General features: G+C 36.9%; 1 protein-coding gene across 3 annotated transcripts in view; it reads right to left on the bottom strand.

Moving 5' to 3' along the window:
- SCLT1 (sodium channel and clathrin linker 1) overlaps nt 1-20,544 on the bottom strand; it is a 231,976-nt gene that overhangs the window by 114,168 nt on the left and 97,264 nt on the right. For all 3 annotated transcript variants that reach the window (XR_005789878.1, XM_040474102.1, XM_040474107.1), the window contains exon 10: nt 5,751-5,841. Coding sequence is in view for 2 of the 3 variants with exons in the window: in XM_040474102.1 (XP_040330036.1) it covers nt 5,751-5,841 (91 nt within the window). In the remaining variant the exon portion in view is untranslated. The remainder of the gene's footprint in view (nt 1-5,750; nt 5,842-20,544) is intronic.

The raw sequence follows: 20,544 nt of genomic DNA, 5'->3' as shown, positions 1-20,544 counted from the left end.
GCAAGGTATGATCTTGATCTTTTTGAACTTGTTGAGGGCTGATTTGTGCTCTACTATGTGATCTAGTTTGGAGAATATTCCATGTGCACTTGAGAATAATGTGTATTCTGCTGATTTAGGATGAATTATTCTGAATATATCTGTTAAGTCCATCTGGTCCAGTCATTCAAAGCCATTGTCTCTTTGTTGATTTTCTGCTTAGATGATCTGTCCATTGTTGTAAGTGGGGTGTTGAAGTCCCTACAATTTATGGTATTATTATAAATGAGTTTATCTTTGTGATTAACTGAGTTATATATTTGGGTGCTTTCACCTTTGGAGCATAAATGTTTACAACTGTTAGATCTTCTTGGTGGATAGACCTCTTATGATATAAAGCTCTTCTTCATCTCTTTGTTACAGTCTTTATTTTAAAATCTAGTTTGTCTAAGTATGGCTACTCCAGCTTTCTTTTGGCGACCATTAGCATGACAGATGGTTCACCATCCCCACTTTCAATCTGTATTGAAATGTACATGTGTCTTGTTTTCTTATCTATATAGATGTGTCTTGTTTTCTTATCCATTCTGATACCCTACGTCTTTTGATTGAAGCATTTAGTCCATTGACATTAAGAGTGAGTACAAAAAGATATGAATTTGGTGCCATTACGTTTCCTGTGAAGTTGGGAGTTTCTGGTGATAGTCTCTGATCCTTTGTAGTCTTTGTTGCTTTTGATCTTTTTTGTTTTGGTTCATCTTTTCTCCACTGAAAGACTCCCCCTTAAAATTTAGTGGTTTAGTGGTCACAAACTCCTTCAGTTTTTGTCTGAGAAACTCTTTATCCTTCTATTTTGAATGATGGCCTTTCTGGATAAAGATTTCTTGGCTGCATAATTTTCTGATTCAGCATATTGAATATATCCTGCCACTCCTTCCTGGCCTGCCAAGTTTCTGTGGATAGGTCTGCTGTGAATCTAATCTGTCTTCCCTTATAGGCTAACGACTTTTTTTCCTTCTCTGCTTTCATAATTCTTTCCTTGTCTGTTTATCTTATGAATTTGACTAAGATATGCCTTGGTGATGATTGGTTTCTGTTGACTGTAATGGGAGTTTTTTGTGCTTCTTGGATTTTGATGTCTATGTCCTATCCCAGATTAGGCAAATTTTCCACTGTAATGTGCTCACATAACCCTCTGTCCCTTTTCTCTCTCTTCACCTTCTGGGACTCCTATGATTTAGATGTTATTCCTTTTTAATAAGTCACTAAATTCTTGAAGTCCTGCATTGTTCTCTCTTGCCTTTGTTCCCCTCTATTTTTCTGCTTCATTATTCTCCATAATTCTGTCTTCTGTATCACTGATTTGCTGCTCTGCTTGTCCATCCTTGCCACTGTGGCATCCATTAGAGACTGCATCTTTGTTGTAGCATTTTTAATTTCATCCTGAGTAGATTTTACTTATTTTTTTCCCCCATAGATAGGATTCAATGCTTTTTAAACCCCAGCTAGCCTTCCTGTTATTGTGGTTCTAAATTCTAGTTCAGACATCTTGCTTATATCTGTATTGATTAAGCCCCGGGCTATCATTTTTTCCTGTTCTTTCTTTTGTGGTGAATTCCTTCATTTGGTCATTTTGGAGGAAGAAAAAATTAATGAAATAAAAAATAAAAATTAAAAAGTTAAAAACAAAACAAAAAGTCAAATAAAGGAAGCTAAATCCTAGGTATGTTTGGTCTGCTTCTGGAAAGAAGCGTGATAGACTATAGAAAAAAAAGGAAAGAGAGAAAAAAAAGGTAAGATAAAATTTAGAAATTAAAAAAATGTAAATAGAAGAAAATGAAATAAAGTGAAATAGAAAATTTACAATAAAATAAAAAATTAAAATTTTTTAAGAAAAAATAAAATAAAAATAAAATTTTCTCTTACTGTATGCGAGAAAAGGAAAAGGAGGAAGAAAACAAAGAAAAAAACCAATTTAAACAAAGACAGAAGAAAACAAACAAGTATATGAACCAGCAAACAGAATGAAACCTGAATGAAGTTACATCCAGTTTCCTCTAGAACTATGAAACACTCTATAAAGCATTCAGAGACTTGTGCTGGTCTTCTAGGGGATGTGTTGGGAGGGCACAGCTGGGCGGGGCTTAGTGTAATGGCTCCATTCTCCACTAGGTGACGCTGCTTAACTTAATGGGGTGGATCAGTGTGGCTAGTATGCACACATGCATGTATACAGGAATGGTGGAAATAGCTTCACCTAGCTTCCTAGTCTGGCACAGAAACTCTGCATTCTAACCAACCTATGATCAAGTACCCCTCCTTTGTCTTAGGTCTCTGTCTACTCTGCGCCTTTATCCTGTCTGTGTCCAAATTGTCAGCCTGCCAGGCAGCACCTTCCTCCATAGTTTTATCGCAGACATGGCTGTGTTTTAAAATCCCTCACTTCAGAGAATCCTGGGGCTTGGACCTGCTTCAACTCTCTCAGGCAGGGTCTCACTGATCAATGGCTGGGCACCAGCTTGCCTGAGAAAACGATTGTGTTATTGTGCAGCAGGAGAGGTTCTGAGATTGTGGCAATTCAAACACACAGCTGGTACCAGGTTTCACTGCACTCTGGTGTCTGTCTCAATACCAGCAAAGGTGGCTGCTCTCCGGGGTCCGCTGGGACCTTTGCCTGTGGGGAGGCTGTATGGACCCTACCTAATGCTCTCCAAGCAGGGAACCACTTTGCTCCGTGTAGCACATGGACCCCTCAGACCCCACTGCCTTCTTCTGGGGATTTGCCCCTTTTCCTCACCAGACCACCACCCAGCACTGGGCTCTGGAATTTCAGACTTTGTGCTCTAATGTTTATAGAATCCTAATGGTATTGAAACCCTCTCCTTTCTTCCCATAAGTCATTTTGGGGAACAGATTTCTTATTCAGCCCCTTGTGAGAGTTTTCACTCTTTGTCTTTCTCTCCAGCTACTTTCAGGGGGAGTACTTTTCCTGCGCTCTCCCTAGGCGCCACACTCTCCCCTGCCTTTCCCTGTCCTCTGCAAAAACAGCTTCCTACCCTTCGTGGCTGTTCTTTCCCTCAGTCTACCCCTCCACACCACATACCTGTCGAGTTCTGTGGCTCCAGTTATGCAGATTGTTGTGTTAAACCTCAGTTTCCTACATGTGCAAAATGGCTTGGTGGTGATGTATTTGCATTTCAACCTCGAGACAAGATGAGAGCTTCCATGCTACTCTGCCATCTTGAACTCCTTCTGCTTCCACATTTCTTAATTACAAGGCAGCCATTACTCTTATCACTGTTCCCATGTTCATGCCATTTTTCTGTTGCTGCTTTCAAGTTTTAGCTTTATAACTGGTTGTCAGCGTTGTCATGATGTGTCTAGAAGTAATTTTCTTTGTGCTTATCTTATGTGTTTACCACCAAATTTTGGAAGTTTTCAGCTATTATTTCTTTAGATATCTTTTCTGTTTCCCTCCCTTCCACAATTCCAATTACACTCTTGTTGGCTTGCTTCATATTTTCACATAGATCTCTGAGGACTTGTTCACTTTTCTTCCACGTTTTAAATTCTGTTTTTTGGACAGGAAAATTTATGTTGAGCTTTCTTCAAGTTCATTGCTTATTTCTTCTGCTTTTCCCAATCTATTCTTGAACCATCTAATAAAATTTTTATTTTGGTTATTATACTTTTGATCTCCGGAATGTCTTTTTTTTTTTTTTTTTTTAAAGCTTATTTATTTTGAGAGAGACAGAGACAGCATGAGTCAGGGAGAGGCAGAAGGAGAGGGAGACAGAGAATCCCAAGCAGGTGTAGAGCTGATGCGGGGCTCGGACTCATGAAACCATGAGATCATGACCTGAGCCAAAACCAAGAATTGGACGCTTAACCAAGTGAGCCATCCTGGCACCCCTAAACTCCAAGATTTCTATTTTTAAAATTATTTTCTATTTCTCAGTAAAAAATCTCTTTCTGCTCCTTCACTGAAACCTTATTTTACTGTAATTTAATTCTTTGAACACATTTATAACAGATTATTTGAAGTCTTTGCCTGCTGAATCTAAGAGCTGGGCCTGCTAAGAGTGAGTTTCTATGGACTGTTTCCCCGACCCCAACTCTGTCAGTCACACTTTCCTGTCAAGGAAGTTTTGGTTGAAAACTGGATAATATAGATAATACATTGGATTCTATTTTGTTGAGCATTACTGGCTTTTTTGTGAGTAGGCAATTATCTTGCTTAGGTGCAAACTCTGAAATGTTTCCCCTACGGTAGGAGCAGCTGCCAACTCTGATCACTTACTTCTTTCCACTGTTTGTTTTTGAACTAGGCTTCCTAGAAATTCTCCTGTACCTGCCTAATATGAGGATCTGTCAAGTTTGGGCAGAGGAAGGACTCATTCTCTTCATGATTTTGTTGCTATTATAGATTCCTCTGTAATTTCTAGCTGCTCTGGGCTCTGTCCTTTGATACTTCAAACATTAAGTCTTCAGCTTTCTGTTGCCTGAATAGCACACATTTCAGGAATGCACTCAATTACAGAAAGCAGCAAACTCAAATATCTAGCTCCATACAGCTCTATCTTTCAAGAGTAGATTGCTTTCAGGTCTACTGCCTACTTCTTCACTGGACTCCCTCTCCCACTCCACTATGCATAGTTTGGCTGTTAGACACGGATTTGGTCAGAGTTTGTACTCAGAATTTAGGTCTCTCTCTTTTTTGTGTTTCTTTTGCTGCTAATAATTTTTTCAAATTTTCAACTGCTTTTCCAGCCTTAAACATTGATTTTGGCCATTTTAAGTCCATATAAACCTGTTGTTTTCTCAAGTCACAACTATGGGGATTGGTGAAACTCTCAGGTCAGAAATTAAAAAGTTATAATTCACACCTCTTTCAGTGTCTTTCTGTTTTGGGACATGTTCCAGTGTTTGAAAGAATGTATCCAATTTTCATAACTGTTATCTATGGGAAGTTTTGCAAGTCTTTCATGAATCTACCATTACTAGAAATATGTAAGCAACTTTTACAGATTAAGAAATAAGGCTTAGAGAAGTTACACAGCTAGTAAGTACCAGAGCTAGACTTTTTAATAATTAGACCCATCTAAATCTAAAGCCTGACCATTCCTTGAGTCTCGTGAAATGTCCTTATTACACATAAAAAAACCAATTTCTTATGCCAATAAGTATTTCTAAAAATAATACAAAATGTAGTATTAAATGCTTCTCTTCATTTACATATTCCCAATTAATCAAATTTGATCTTGCATTAATATGTCTTTTAGTAATGATGTGTTTATGAATGATTACTGTTTTATTAACTCAGGATAAAGTAAATGGAAAGAAGTTATCTCCAAAATTATACTTTAGCTTCCTAATTTCACATTTCATATTTAGGGCAACAGAATTTTTTTTAATGTTTATTTTTGAAAGAGAGAGAGAGAGAGAGAGTCAGAGAGAGAGAGAGAGAGAGAGAGAGAGCGCATGCAAGCAGGAGAGGGGCAGAGAGAGAGGGAGACACAGACCCGAAGCAGCTCCAGGCTCTAAGCTGTCAGCACAGAGTCCGATGCGGAGCTCAAACCCACAGACCGTGAGATGATTCCCTGAGCCTAAGTCAGACGCCCAACCGCCTGAGCCACTCAGGCACCCCTCAAAATGATTTTTAATTCATTTTCCAGCAATTGTCTTCAGTACCTAATCCAAAATAGTTTAATAACAAAATTCATAGAAAACTAAGCTATAGGCTACCAATTGCCCTAAAAAGAGGCAAATACCTTCTTTTGCATCTGTCCTTGAAGATCTTCAGTTACTTTGGTTAACTCATCCACTTTTGCTGCTGCACTTCTCAGATCTAACTTGGCTTGCCTAAAATAGAAATTAAATTAATAAACACTTTTCACAGACCATAAATAATTAAAAGTATTAGAAAAGAAATCCAAATATGATAAAATCAGTACTAACTCTTGTGCACCTAAAATGGATCTAAGAGGTAGATACTAAAAGAGCCCTTTATTACTAATAAAATGCATGTGGAAGAGAGTGAAAAGGAAAAATATCACTAAAGGGCAAGGGTATAAAGTGAGAGTTATTACTACTTTATTTGGAAAAATTATATTTCATACTCAAATGATTCATATTCATTCATAAAGTACTTTATCATCTTAATAAATTACCTAACAAGAATGACAGTATTAAGTAGAATATAGCTATGGTAATTTCTTGAATTTATAGAGTTGAAGAAGTATCACTGATTGGCTTTTCTATAAAAATGAACCAAAGCTTCAGTGCCTTAATCATTCCTTAAACACCAGACATATTATAGAGCCACCGAACATAATGAATTCAAATATTTGTCTTGAGATAGTATAATAGTTATTAATGTTTTCAGAAATTTAGTGGCAAAGGACAAAAATAACAAGTTTATTGAATGTTCTGTTACTATCAAGTTTCAGTATCTTGACTCCCCATAGAAAAAGATATTAGGATAGAGACACTTTCTGAAACAGATAAAAAATATTTTTAATATCCTACCAATAAGCACTAAGTATGAATACAAAACACCTGGGTTATGTAAAAAAAATACATTTTTAGGAACAAAACTACTTTAGTATAGGAACTGACCATATTTATTTGTTAATTATAGTTTATATAGGTATTAAATATAAATCATATTAGTGCTGTTGAACCTAAAAAAACTATTTGATGGAAAATTCATAATAAATGTTAACTGATTTACTTTTGGCTAACAATATTTATAATTACATTCTGATTGGCATAAAACAATAGGAAATAAAAATCTAATAATAGCTAAAATGTATCAGATAATCATTATATACCAGGAACTGTCCTAAATTCTTTGCAATCATCTCACTAATATAATTAACTCTCTCTGTGAATTAAGTACTATTGAGACTATTCTATCAAACTAAAGTCAAGAGAGTGAAGTTGACAGAGATTTATCAACTTGCCCAAGGATTCACAAATTAAACATGAAACTGGTATTTAACAGAAACTGTCTACAAAAAGTGGTCTCAAGAATATAAAATTAAGCATTTTAGGGAAATGTTTTTATTTTTAAATAAATCCAATTTATGGGGCGCCTGGGTGGCTCAGTCGGTTAAGCGTCCGACTTCGGCTCAGGTCATGATCTCATGGTTGGTGGGTTTGAGCCCCACATTGGGCTCTGTGCTGGCAGTTTGGAGCCTGGAGCCTGCCTCGGATTCTGTGTCTCCCTCCCCCGCTCATGCTCTGTCTCTCTCTCTCTCAAAAATTAACATTGAAAAAAATTTTTTAATAAAAAATAAATCCAATTTATAAAAATCTGAATTTATCAGACATGAAACAGACCTTTCTACTTGCAAAATGGATCACCAAACAACAAAGCTAAAACCAAGACCACCTTAAACCAACACATTTAAAATCTACTTTAAGTTTAGAGATAATTTCAGGACAGAAACTAATAAATGTATTAATAAATGAATCTAGCAGTTATAACATGCTATATACTTTAATTTTTTAAAAATGTTTATTCATTTAAGAAAATTTTTTTATGTTTATTTTTGAGAGACATAGAGACAGAGCATGAGTGGGGGAGGGGCAGAGAGATGAGACAGAGAATCCGAAGCAGGCTCCAGGCTCTGATCTGTCAGCACAGAGCCTGAAGTGGGGCTTGAACCCATGAACCATGAGATCATGACCTGAGCCAAAGTAGGACGCTTAACTGACTGAGCCTCCCAGGCACTCCTACATTCTATATATTTTGAAAGGAAAAACTTAAGGAGTAAGATATTTAGGTAGCAATGATAAAACTGGATACATTCTGAACAAGCATAGCACCCACACTGATTTGGTTTTCTTACCTTCAGATAGAGGATAATAATGCTTATTCTATTTATTTCATAGGTTGCTGAACAAGACAAAATAGATAATGTACATTAAGTACACTATAAATTATAAACAAATGCAAGGTTATGGCAAGATTAAGAAAAAAAAAAAACTATTCGTTAGAGACACAATCAGAATAGGGTGCAATGTGGAAAACCCTAGAATCACGAACCCAGTTCTGTCACTAACTAGTAATGTAGGCCTAATGCAATTCACTTGATAACAAGACTGTCTCAGCTATCTCACGTCCAACAGCAAGGAAGTGGTTGGCCAAATTCAAAGACCAAAACCCTAAATAGATGGTCTCCTGATTCTAATTTTCCTAATGATTCTAATTCTAAAATTATCTTTAAATTGTATTCCATTTCCACTTCATGGCCCAACCTTTGGCCCCATCATTACTTCCCACAACTATTCCACTACTTTCCAAAGTGAAGGCTTCACTGTGGGTCTCCTCCTTAATGCATCCTCTATAATGCATCTTCTCTGCAAATAAAAGGTATCTAGTGGCAAAAATTCGTGTTTAATAACATTTTCTGAATTTCCTACTTACTTCTTTGGGCACACAATCAACTCCTCTACATGGCATAAAGGTTAGTCATCACCTGGCCTCAAAAAGTCCCATATTTTACCAATTCCCTTCACATAATTTATGTTTCAAATACAACAGAGCACAAACTCACTGTTTCTTGAAACACATCATTGTCTATTTTCTTACATGTTTGACTGGCCTAGACTTCTTCCTCTTTTTCTGAAACATTCGTCAATCATCTTCAAGACATAGGTCAAAATCTCCACATTTCAAGTCTTCCTTAACTTCTAGTCAAAAGGCCTATAATGCTAGTCTGCAAATTACATTATACTTTGTATGTTACTAACACCTACTCGCTTGTGGAAATGTGAATTTATAAAAAAAGTATGGAATATAAGATCATTAAAGGCAAAAATCACATTTTACTATTTTTTAAAATCTAAGGAGATAGCACAGTGCCTGGCATATAGTAGACAAGTAAAAGTCATAAATGAATAAAAGAGCATAAAAGGAGGAAATAAAGAGTAACAGGTACAATTATATCTTGACATTTAACTTAGGTCCCTCATATCCAATTTAATATTCATGTGTGGAAATCTTAGAATAATAATTTTATGAACTCTTCCAAATATATACTATCTCATTTGAAATAGAAATCTCTCTTCTACATAGATCAAAGAAAAAAATTCCTGCACTCATCTTAAGAATTTTTTTTTTTTCAGTCATTAAAAGGAGCAATCCCTATCAAAATCACACCAGCATTCTTCCCAGTGGTAGAACAAACAATCCTAAAATTTGTATGGAATCAGAAAAGACCTCAAATAGGCAAAGCAATCCTGAAAAAGGAAACCAAAGCTGGAGGCGTCACATTTCCAGACTTCAAGCTATTTCACAAAGCTGTTAATCATCAAGACTGTGGTACTGGCACAAAAACAGACACACAGATCAATGGAACAGAACCCAGAACCCAGAGATGGATCCACAAACATATGGCCAACTAATCTTTGACAAAGCAGGAAGGAATATCCAATGGAAAAAAGACAGTCTCTTCAGCAAGTGCTGTTGGGAAAACTGGACAGCCACATGCAGAAGAATGAACCGAGACCACTTTCTTACACCACACACAAAAATAAATTCAAAACGGACAAAAGACCTAGACGTGAGATAGGAAGCCATCAAAATCCTAGAGGAGAAAACAGGTAACAACCTCTTTGACCTTGGCCACAGCAACTTTTTACTTGACATGTCTCTGGAGGCAAGGGAAACAAAAGCAAAATGAAGTATTGGGACCTCATCAAGGTAAAAAGCTTCTGCACAGTGAAGGGAACAATCAGCAAAACTAAAAGGCAGCCAACAGAATGGGAGAAGATATTTGCAAAGGGCATATCAGATAAAGGGTTAGTATCCAAAATCTATAAAGAACTTCTCAAACTCAACACCCAGAAGACAAACAATCCAGTGAAGAAATGGACAAAAGACACAAACAGGCACTTTCCCAAAAAAGACATCCAGATGGCTAACAGACACATGGAAAGATGCTCAGCATCACTCATTAACAGGAAAACACAAATCAAAACCACAATGAGATACCACCTCACACCTGTCAGAATGGCTAAAGTTAACAATTCAGGCCACAACAGATGTTGGCGACGATGTGGAGAAAGAGGAACCCTTTTGCACTGCTGGTGGGAATGCAAACTGGTGCAGCCCCTCTGGGAAACAGTATGCAGGTTCCTCAAAAAGTTAAAAATAGAACTACCCTACAACCCAGCAATTGCACTACTAGGTATCTGTATCCAAAGGACACAAAAATACTGATTCGAAGGGGCACATGCACCCCAATGTTTACAGCAGCACTATCGACAATAGCCAAAGTATGGAAAGAACTGAAATTTGCATCGACTGATGATGGGTAAAGAAGATATGGTATCTATAGACAATGGAATATTTCTCAGTGACCAAAAAGAATGAAATCTTGCCATTTACATCAACTTGGACGGAACTAGAGTATATTATTCTAAGGGAAATCAGTCAGAGAAAGACAAATATCATATGACTTCACTCATACATGGAATTTAAGGTACAAAACAGATGAACATAAGGGAAGGAAAGCAAAAATAATACAACAACAGAGAGGGAGACAAACCATAAGAGACTCTTAAATATGTAGGATGAACAGGGTTGCTGGAGGGGTGCTGGGTGGGGGGATGGGCTAAATGGGTGAGAGGCATTAAGGACATGCGTTGGGTTGAGCACTGGCTGTTATATGTAAGTGGTGAATCAATGAATTCTATTCCTGAAATCATTATTACACTATATGTTAACTAACTTGGTTATAAATTAAAAAAAAAAAAGGATTTAAGAAATCTAAACTCATTAAAGGAAAAATATACAGAAAGCATTTGTTATACTAATTTCCCTAGAACACAAAAAGCTATGCTTGAGAGAAAAATAATTAGTAGTCATATATATATATATATAGATTCCTACCTTATTTTACAAGAAGTGAATAGTTCTATTTTTGGCATGAAATACTAAAAAACATTGTAGAATACAAATTGTTAAGGTCTGTCTTCTCTAACTTACTCTACCACCACAAAAGACATGTAAACTGGGCCAATCACTTAACCTCTTGAGTCTCAGAATTGCAGCTATAAAATCCAGATTAATAACAATTTTCCTGTATAGCTCACAGAATTCCCATTAAGTTCAAATAAGGTAATGCATATTAAAGCACTTTTATAAACTAATTGTAGTTTATACAAATGCAAACTATCATCATAATTTTGCCCTATTTTAGAATTTCAATTGTCATGACCTATGTGGTATAGCTAGATTATAGCTGAAAAAGTACTGGGATACATGCATGTCTAACCCTAACTGTTAGCCAGGAAATGAAAAGTGGGATTTATGACGTGCTGCTTAAAGTCTGAAAATCACCTGGTAATCCCCAAACAGGATTTTAACTGATGGTTTTCATTTGGTACTGGTTAGATAGCTGGGATGGACTATGTGATCAGAGGGGCAAAAAAACATGCATCTTGGTAATTCAATCTTCTGGAGACAAAGTGTGCCATTGTCTAAAGATCCTAGGGGTGCTTGTGGCTGAATGTCACCTGTGCCCTCTCTATGCCTGTTTAAGCTTTCCTTTCTTTCTTTTCTTTTTTTTTTTTAACTGCATGGTATCTTTTGCATTTAAATAAAAGCCTTATATGAGTCTACTCTGTGGAGTTTTGTCAGTCCTTTCAAATATTCAGACTTGTAAAACCTTTAAAGGAAGCAATAAGAATAATCCTAATTTTATTTTATGAAGGAAGTTTAACAACTATATGTTTATACTATTTTACATGCAAATGTCTTAGATACATGTCTGCTTATGTACATAATTTTATAAGTCAAAAAGTTTTTTTAGAAAAACACATTTGATAAAAAATAAACAATAATACTGAATATTAACTAAGATTTGATTAGCAGAAATGAACATGGCTGCAGAGCAGGAGGACCCTAAGCTCGTCTTGTCCTACAAACACAATTAGATAACTATCAAATCATCATAAATATGCCATAAATCAACCTGAAGACTGACAGAACAAACTCCATAACTAAAGGGAGTGAAGAGGCCACATTGAAGAAGGTAGAAAGTGCAGAGATGCAGTTTAGGGGAAAAATGGATCATGGGTGCTGCTGAGGGAGCCACGGTCAAGCAGAAGGGTGAGGGACAGTGGAGTACATAGGGGAATACACTAGGAGAATATTTCCCCAAAGTCATTGGCTTAGAAAATGATAGGGGCTGAATTTTGTGAGTTCTTGCAACCAGTGAGGCTTAAAGCATGGGGTTTTAAAGGTTGGCAGGCTTGGCTGGGATAGAGCGCAGAGGGCACTCCTCTGTTCCTGGCAGAGAAGGCAGGCAAAAAACCTGGGGGCAGGCAGCATAGAGAAACAGGGATCTGAAGAGCACCTATGGCACACAGTAGGGAGATTATTTGCTCTTCTCAGAGCAAGTCCCTGAGAGGCATCATTTACGGGCAGGCCTCTGGGAACAAAGAAGCTGGCTGATGCCACTTCCTTCTCCTGCCCCTCAGCATAAACACAGAGCCACCTGTGGGAAGCAGCACAGCATGGGCATTGGCAACCTGAGTTGCTTACACCAAACCCCATCCCCCTACACTCTGGGCAGGAGTGCCCTTCTCATCAGTCAAGCTGGTCTCAGTCCCTATGTGGCAGACCTTCCCCCAGAACAGCAGCACAAACCTGTCTACACCACATCTCCCAACCAGACAGTTCTGCAGGGCCTCAGTTCTGGTGGAGGTGGACACCACCTCAGGTCTCATTTTATAAGCAGACCAGAGCACACCTCATTAAAACTCACCACATTCAGGTCAGGGACCAAACACTGCCCAGAGCAGGCAAGGAGAGCCTCTGCAGATGACTGGTCTGAAGGACAGAGCAGCCCGAAACACAATAGTAGAGCACACTCAGCACACACTGGAGATACTTTCTTTTTTTTTCAACGTTTTTTTAATTTATTTTTGGGACAGAGAGAGACAGAGCATGAACGGGGGAGGGGCAGAGAGAGAGGGAGACACAGAATCGGAAACAGGCTCCAGGCTCTGAGCCATCAGCCCAGAGCCTGACGCGGGGCTCGAACTCACGGACCGCGAGATCGTGACCTGGCCGAAGTCGGATGCTTAACCGACTGCGCCACCCAGGCGCCCCGACTGGAGATACTTTCTAAGGCACCAAGCCCTGGGCACTACATGACCTCTTCTTCATAAGGTCAATAGTTTCAGGAGCAGGTGACATATTGCCTTTTCTAACACAGAGAAGAAAGCAGAAACTTAGACAAAATGCCAAGGTGGAGGAATTTATCCCAAATGAAAGAACAAGATAAGGCCATTGCCAGAGATCTAACAGAAACAGATACAAGTAACATGCCTGATGAAGAATTTAAAGCAACAATCATAAGAATACTCACTGGGATTGACAAAAGAATAGAAGACATCAGAGAGACCCTTACCACATTAATAAAAGTTAAAAAAGATTAAGAATACAATAAATGAGATTGGAAACAGGTTTGATGCAATGAACATCAGGTTGGAAGACAGAGAAACGACTGGTGATCTAGAAGACAAAGTAATGGAAAATAATGAAGTTGAACAAAAGAGAATATTATGTAATATCAGAATAGATTTAAGGAACCCACTGACTCCATCAAATGAAATGCCACTTGTATTATAGGAGTCCCAGAAGAAGAAGAAGAGAGAAAAGGGGACAGACAACTTATTTCAAGAAATAATAGCAGAAACTTCCTAACTGAAGGGAGGAATCAGACATCCAGATCTAGGAGGCACAAAGAATTCCCATCAAAAATGAACAAAAGCAGGCCAAAACCAAGACATATTGTAATTAAATTTGAAAAATATAGTGTTAAAGAAAAAAATCTTAAAAGCAACAAGAGAAAAGAAGTCTTTAGCTTACAAGGGAAAACCCATAAAGTTAGCTAGAGATTTCTCAACAGAAACTTGGCAAGCCAGAAGGGAGTGGCATGATACATCCACAGTGCTGAATGGCAAAAATCTGCAGCCAAGAATACTCTATCCAGAAGGCTAGGATTTAGAATAGAAGGAGAGAGGGTTTCCCACACAACAAAAACTAAAGGAATTCGTGACTACTACACCAGCCCTGCAAGAAATATTAAAGGAGACTCTTTGAGTACAAAGGAGAAACCAAAAGTGACAAAGATAAGAAAGGATCGACGAATATTTCCAAAAACAACACACAAAGTAAATAATAAAATGGTACTAAATACATACCTATCAACAATTATTCTGAATGTAAATGGACGAAGTGCTTCAATCAAAAGACAGAGGGTATCAAATGGATGAAATAAATAAGACCCATCTATATGCTGCCAATAAGAGACTCATTTTAGACCTTAAGACACCTGCAGATTGAAAATGAGGGGGTGGAAAAATATTTATTATGCAAATGGATGTCAAAAGAAAACTGGAGTAGCAATACTTGTATCAGATAAACTAGCCTTTAAAACAAAGACTGTAAAAAGAAAGAAAGGGCATTATATAATCATAAAGAAGGCAATCCAACAAGAAGATATAACAATTATAAATATTTATGCACCAAGCATGGGTGCACCCAAATATTTAAAACAATTAATAACAAACATAAAGGAACTAAGTGATAATAATACAACAATAGCAGAGGACTTTAACACCCTACTTACATCAATGGACATATTTATATTCTCATATAAATAGAAAATAAACAGGGAACCAATGGCTTTGAATGACACTCGGGATCATATGGATTTCACAGATACATTGAGGACATTCCATGCTAAAACAGAATACACTGTTTTCAAGTGCATATGGAACATTCTCCAGAATAAATCAAATAGCAGGTCACAAAACAGGCCTCAACAAATACAAAAAGACTGAAATTAGGGGTGCCTAGGTGGCTCAGTTGGTTGAGCCTCCAACTCTTGACTTCAGCTCAGGTTATGATCTCATGATTCGTGGGATCAGCACCCATGCTGGGCTGTGTGCTGACAGCCAAGAGCCTGCTTGGGATTCTCTCTCTCCTCTCTGACTCTCCCCCGTCACATACTCTCTCTGTCTCAATAAATAAATAAATAAATAAATAAATAAATAAATAAATAATCATTAAAAAAAAAAAAGAGTGAATCATACCATGCATCTTTTCTGACCACAATGCTATGAAACTAGAAGTCAACTCCCCCGCTCCTCCCCCCCCCCCCACACACAAACACACACAATCTAGACTACAAATGCATGGAGGTTAAGCAACATACTACTGAACAATGAATGAGTCAGGGTGGCTGGGTGGCTCAGTCGGTTAAGCGTCCAACTTCAGCTCAGGTCATGATCTCATGGTCTGTGAGTTCGAGCCCCATGTCAAGCTGTGTGCAGACAGCTCAGAGTCTGGAGCCTCCTTTGGATTCTGTGTCTCCCTCTCTCTGCCCCTCCCCCACCCAACTCTGTCTCTCTCAAAAATAAACATTAAAAAAATTATAAACAATGAATGGGTCAATCGGGAAATCAAAAAAGTTAAAAAATACATAGAAACAAATGAAAATGAAGACACAATGGTCCAAAATCATTGGGATGCAACAAATGCAGTCCTAAGAGGGAAGTACACAGCACTACAGGTTTATCTCAAGAAGCAAGAAAAATTTCAAATAAACAACCTACCTTACATTTAAAGGAGCTAGAAAAAGAACAAATGAAGCCTGAAGCCAGCAGAAGAAAGGAAGTAATAGGGGCGCCTGGGTGGCGCAGTCGGCTAAGCGTCCGACTTCAGCCAGGTCACGATCTCGCAGTCCGTGAGTTCGAGCCCCGCGTCGGGCTCTGGGCCGATGGCTCAGAGCCTGGAGCCTGTTTCCGATTCTGTGTCTCCCTCTCTCTCTGCCCCTCCCCCGTTCATGCTCTGTCTCTCTCTGTCCCAAAAATAAATAAATGTTGAAAAAAAAAATTTTAAAAAAAAAAAAAAAGAAAGGAAGTAATAAAGATTAGAGCAGAAATAAATGATATAGAAACTTAAAAACAATAGAACAGATCAATGAAATCAGGAGCTGGTTCTTTGAAAAAATTAATAAAATTGAACTTCTAGCTAGATTTATCAGAAAGAAGAGAGAAAGGATCCAAATAAAATCACAAATGAGAAAGGAGAAATAACAACACCACAAAAATACCAACAGTTCTAACATAAAAATGGATATGAAAAGCAAAGCTGGAGACATCACAATTCTAGATTTCAAGTTATATTACAAAGTTATAGTCTTGGAGACAGTATGGTATTAGCACAAAATAGACACATAGATCAATAGAACAGAACAGAAAACTCAGAAATGAATCCACAAGTATATGGCCAATTAATATCCAGTGGTGTTGGGAAAAATGGATAGCAATAAGCAAAAAAATGAAAGTGGACCACTTTCTTACACCAAACACAAATGTAAATAAAGTTTCTGGGATTTTTCATTAATGTAATTTTTGTTACTTATAATATTAAAGAGATTTGAATTAAACCTTTAAAAATAAAGCTCTGGGGTGCCTGAGTGGCTCAGTTGGTTAAGCGTCCGAATTCGGCTCAGGTCATGATCTCGTGGTTTGTGAATTTGAGTCCCGTGTCTGGCTTTGCGCTGACAGCTCAGAGCCTGGAGCCTGCTTTCTGAAGCATGAGCAGGGGAGGAGCAGTGACAGAGGGAGACACAGAATCCGAAGCAGGCTCCAGGCTCTAAGCTGTCATCACAGAGCTCAGTGCAGGGCGTGAACCCACGAGCTGTGAGATCATGACCTAAGCCGAAGTCAGATGCTTAACTGACTGAGCCACCCAGGTGCCACCCCCCCCCCAAAATTTTTTTTAAAAATAAAGTTTTGCTCTCTTAAGCAAAGTATAACCAAGTATAGAAGATACAATAAGTATAATACTTATAGCATTAACTTGGGCAGAAATTAAAACGTCTTAATTATCAAAACATATTTTTTGAGATTTAACATCAAATACAATAAGCTTAAGTTGTATTACAATAAAATTTTAAATATTTTTTGTAGTACATTTCAACAGTATCCTAGAAATGTTTATAATATTTCTTTCATATGATGAAAAACCGTAAGGCTCTGAAAGAAAAAAACCCAGTTTGACTGATTTGATACATATTCCAAAATACACATACATACATACATACATACATTTATTTTTGTTTCAAGTTTTCATTTGAATTCCAGTTAGTTAACATAGAGTATAATATTAGTTTCAGGAGTAGAACTTAGTGATTCATCATTTACATGTGCTCACAAGTGCCCTCCTTAACACCCATCATCCATTTAGCTTATCCCCCTGCCCACCTCCTCTCTAAGAATCCTTAGTTTGTTCTCTATAGTTAAAAGTCTGTTTTATAGTTTGCCTCTTTTTCCCTGCTATGTTCATCTGTTTTGTTTCTTAAATTCCACAAATTAATGAAATCATATGGTGTTTTTCTCTGACTTGTTTCACTTAGCATAATATACCATAGCTCCATCCACATTGCTTCAAATGGGAAGATTTCATTCTTTTTTATGGCTGAGTAATATTCCACTGTGTGTGTGAGATAGCTTTCTTCATATATACATACATCTATATATATACACATATGTATACACACATATACACACACACATAAAAGGTAGTAGAAAGCACACAAAGGTAAGATACAGATCTATATCTATCTATTGAGAAAGGGAGAGAAATATCACAACTTCTTTATCCATTCATCAGTGGATGGTCATCTGGGCTCTTTCCATAATTTGGCTACTGTTGAATATTTAAAATTTTTAAATTTAAAAGAAAAGGCATACATAAGGTACTTTAATAAGTACTTCTGTAATTGTGCAGGATAATAAAACCAACCATTTATGCTTTAAAACTTTAGAAAATCCCCAAATATAATTGTAGACAATTCTGAATTAAAAAAAAATTTTTTTTAATGTTTATTTATTTTTGAGAGAGAGAGAGAAAGATAGAATGCAAGCAGGAGAAGGGCAGAGAGAGAGGGAGACACAGAATCTGAAGCAGGCTCCAGGCTTTGAGTTTTCAGCACAGAGCCCGACACGGGGCTCAAATCCATTAACTGTGAGATCATGACCTGAGCCGAAGGTGGACACTTAACCAACTGAACCACCCAGGCTCTCCCAGAGTTATGAATTTTTACGATCACTTCTGCTTTTAGAAAACTGAAGTAAAAATCATAGCAAAAGTTTTATTTTATTTTTAAATTTATTAATTATTTATTTTTGGAAAAGTTTTAATTTTTTTCTCCTTTCAATCTTTAGTCATAGTGTAATGATTAAACCTACTCAAAAGGCAGAAGCCTATTAAGAAACTGTGAAAGCAATGGATATTAATAATTCCTGTACTTAGCTATCAAAATTTAAAATAGGTTTTGCAGTCTAAAAATAGTTCATTTGTGTATAACTTTTATGTAACTTTAATTCAAAATTATACACAATTTAGTTCAAAATTCTGAATTCTATATTAGAATATAATTTTTTATCACACTAGTAGTGGTTCTCTATATTCTGTGTATGAAAGTAAGCTTTTTGCAACTATATATGCATAGTCTCTGAGTCCTGTTTCAGATGACTGAATAGTACCTGGTCATCTCTCTTTTTCAGAATCACTATAGTTGATTCTGATATACAGCCATTGTCTTAGATTTTACACAATGACTACACAATCAACATGTTTAGCTTTGCAAAAATACTCTAAGAAATGATTACAAATACAGTTTTAGAGTCATATAACTAAGTACCACTGATAATCTGAAGAATATATTAATTTTCAGTTATGAAACAGACTTAGGCAATGGACATATTCAAAAATTTTTACCACACACCTGTCATGTTCCAGACAGAAAAGATGTTTTGTAAGGTGGTAGGAAGCACATAAAGATAGGTGAGATACAGTAATCTTTAGGAGGGGCACACAGCACACTTCAAGCATCACAAAAGATTACAAGAAAGTATTATGATTCAGAGTCGGTAGTACATTTGCATTTAGTTAAGAGCCTATGGAAGTAGGAGGTATTTAAAATGAGAATTGATACAGGAATGGTGGATTTCACAAGCAGAGACAGAGAAAGCTTCAAGAAGGAACAAAGCAAATACAAGCATAAAGGTAGGAAAGTATAGGACGTATTTAGAGAAGATGGGAAACAAGACTGGAAAGGTAATGGGTAGTTACAATGTGCCTCAATTAACAAGTTAAGCGATCTGTACAAATTTAAATGAAATGGGGGAGCTGCTCAAATAACGGATCAGAGCTGTACTTTAGGAATTTAAATCTGGCATTTGTGAAAAAGGATGGACTATAATGAGGGTCCTCTTTAACCAATAGATCATAATAAATGAGACAGAGGCAGGAAAGGTGAAGGATGATGGTAACAATAGGTAAGCAGTTCCACTGGGTAAGATGGCATAGATTTCACCAAGATAGAATTTATAAGATTCCATCCACTTATTCTTTCAACAAATCTTTACTGAATGTTTATAATATGTCAGACACTATGAATATAGTCAGGACACGTTGAGCTTCAAGTGTTGGTGACTCATTCAGTTTTGTATTTCTGGAGCCCTAGACTTATTTTATTGAACATCTAATGTAAACTATACTAAGTACTATTGTCAGTACTGGTGATGCAGGAGTAAACAAGGGAGAGAAAGCTCCTGTCCTCATACATTTTATACATTGTAGTAGAGGGATATAGACAATATGTATGTTAATAAGTAAATGAAGTAATTTCAGAAAGTGATAATGCTATGAAGCAAATGGTATAGAACAATGAGAGAAAGACGTGAGTCATCAGGAAGAGCCTGTCTAAGGAAGGGATATTTGAGCTAAGATCTAAAGGACAATGAATTCAAGTTAAAATCTAGGGAGAGTTATAAGGCAGAGAGAATTAACAATGAATGCAAATAGTATTAAAAGGGTACTGTAAGAAATGACAATTAGCTGGAATGTATTACAGAAAAAAAGACACAGTAAGAATTTTGGAATTTGTTCCAACTGCAATGAAAACTACTGAATGTTAAAACAGGTGAGTGATGTGTTCTATACTTTGAGAAGACTACTTGGGCTGGTATGTTGAAAATGATTTACAGTGGAATAAGAGTGAAAACAGAGAGACCAGATAGAAGACAAATACAGGCAAGAGATAGTGATGGCTTGGAATAGAGGTGAGAAAGGTAATGACTGGATTTGTGATATCTGGATATAGAGCCTACAAGATTTGAATGTGGGAGTAAAGCAAAAGAGAAAAATAAGCAAAATTCCTAGGTTTGATGATGGTATTAGTTATAAGATGGGGAAGACCTGCAATCCTTTCCTCAATCATAGCAGTTCAACTTTGATCAGTTTTATATATTGCGGTTCTATGTGTATGATTTTTTAAAGGATTCTGCTTAAAAAAAAAAAAAAGTATGAAAACTCCTGCTCTAGAAATTCAAGTATAGAGCTCAACAAAGTTATCAAGGCCAGAGGTACATATTTGGGCAACAGTATTGAGATTAAAGTTTAACTCAGATAGGATAAATATGATCATTTAAGGTGGGGATGTGTATAATATAACTAGAGAACTA

Source organism: Herpailurus yagouaroundi, unplaced genomic scaffold, assembly GCF_014898765.1.
Source record: "Herpailurus yagouaroundi ecotype Mexico unplaced genomic scaffold, PumYag 28, whole genome shotgun sequence".
NCBI classification, from domain to species: Eukaryota; Metazoa; Chordata; class Mammalia; order Carnivora; family Felidae; genus Herpailurus; species Herpailurus yagouaroundi.
The sequence above is the reverse complement of the archived record's forward strand: the minus strand, read 5'-3'. Positions and strand labels throughout refer to the sequence as shown.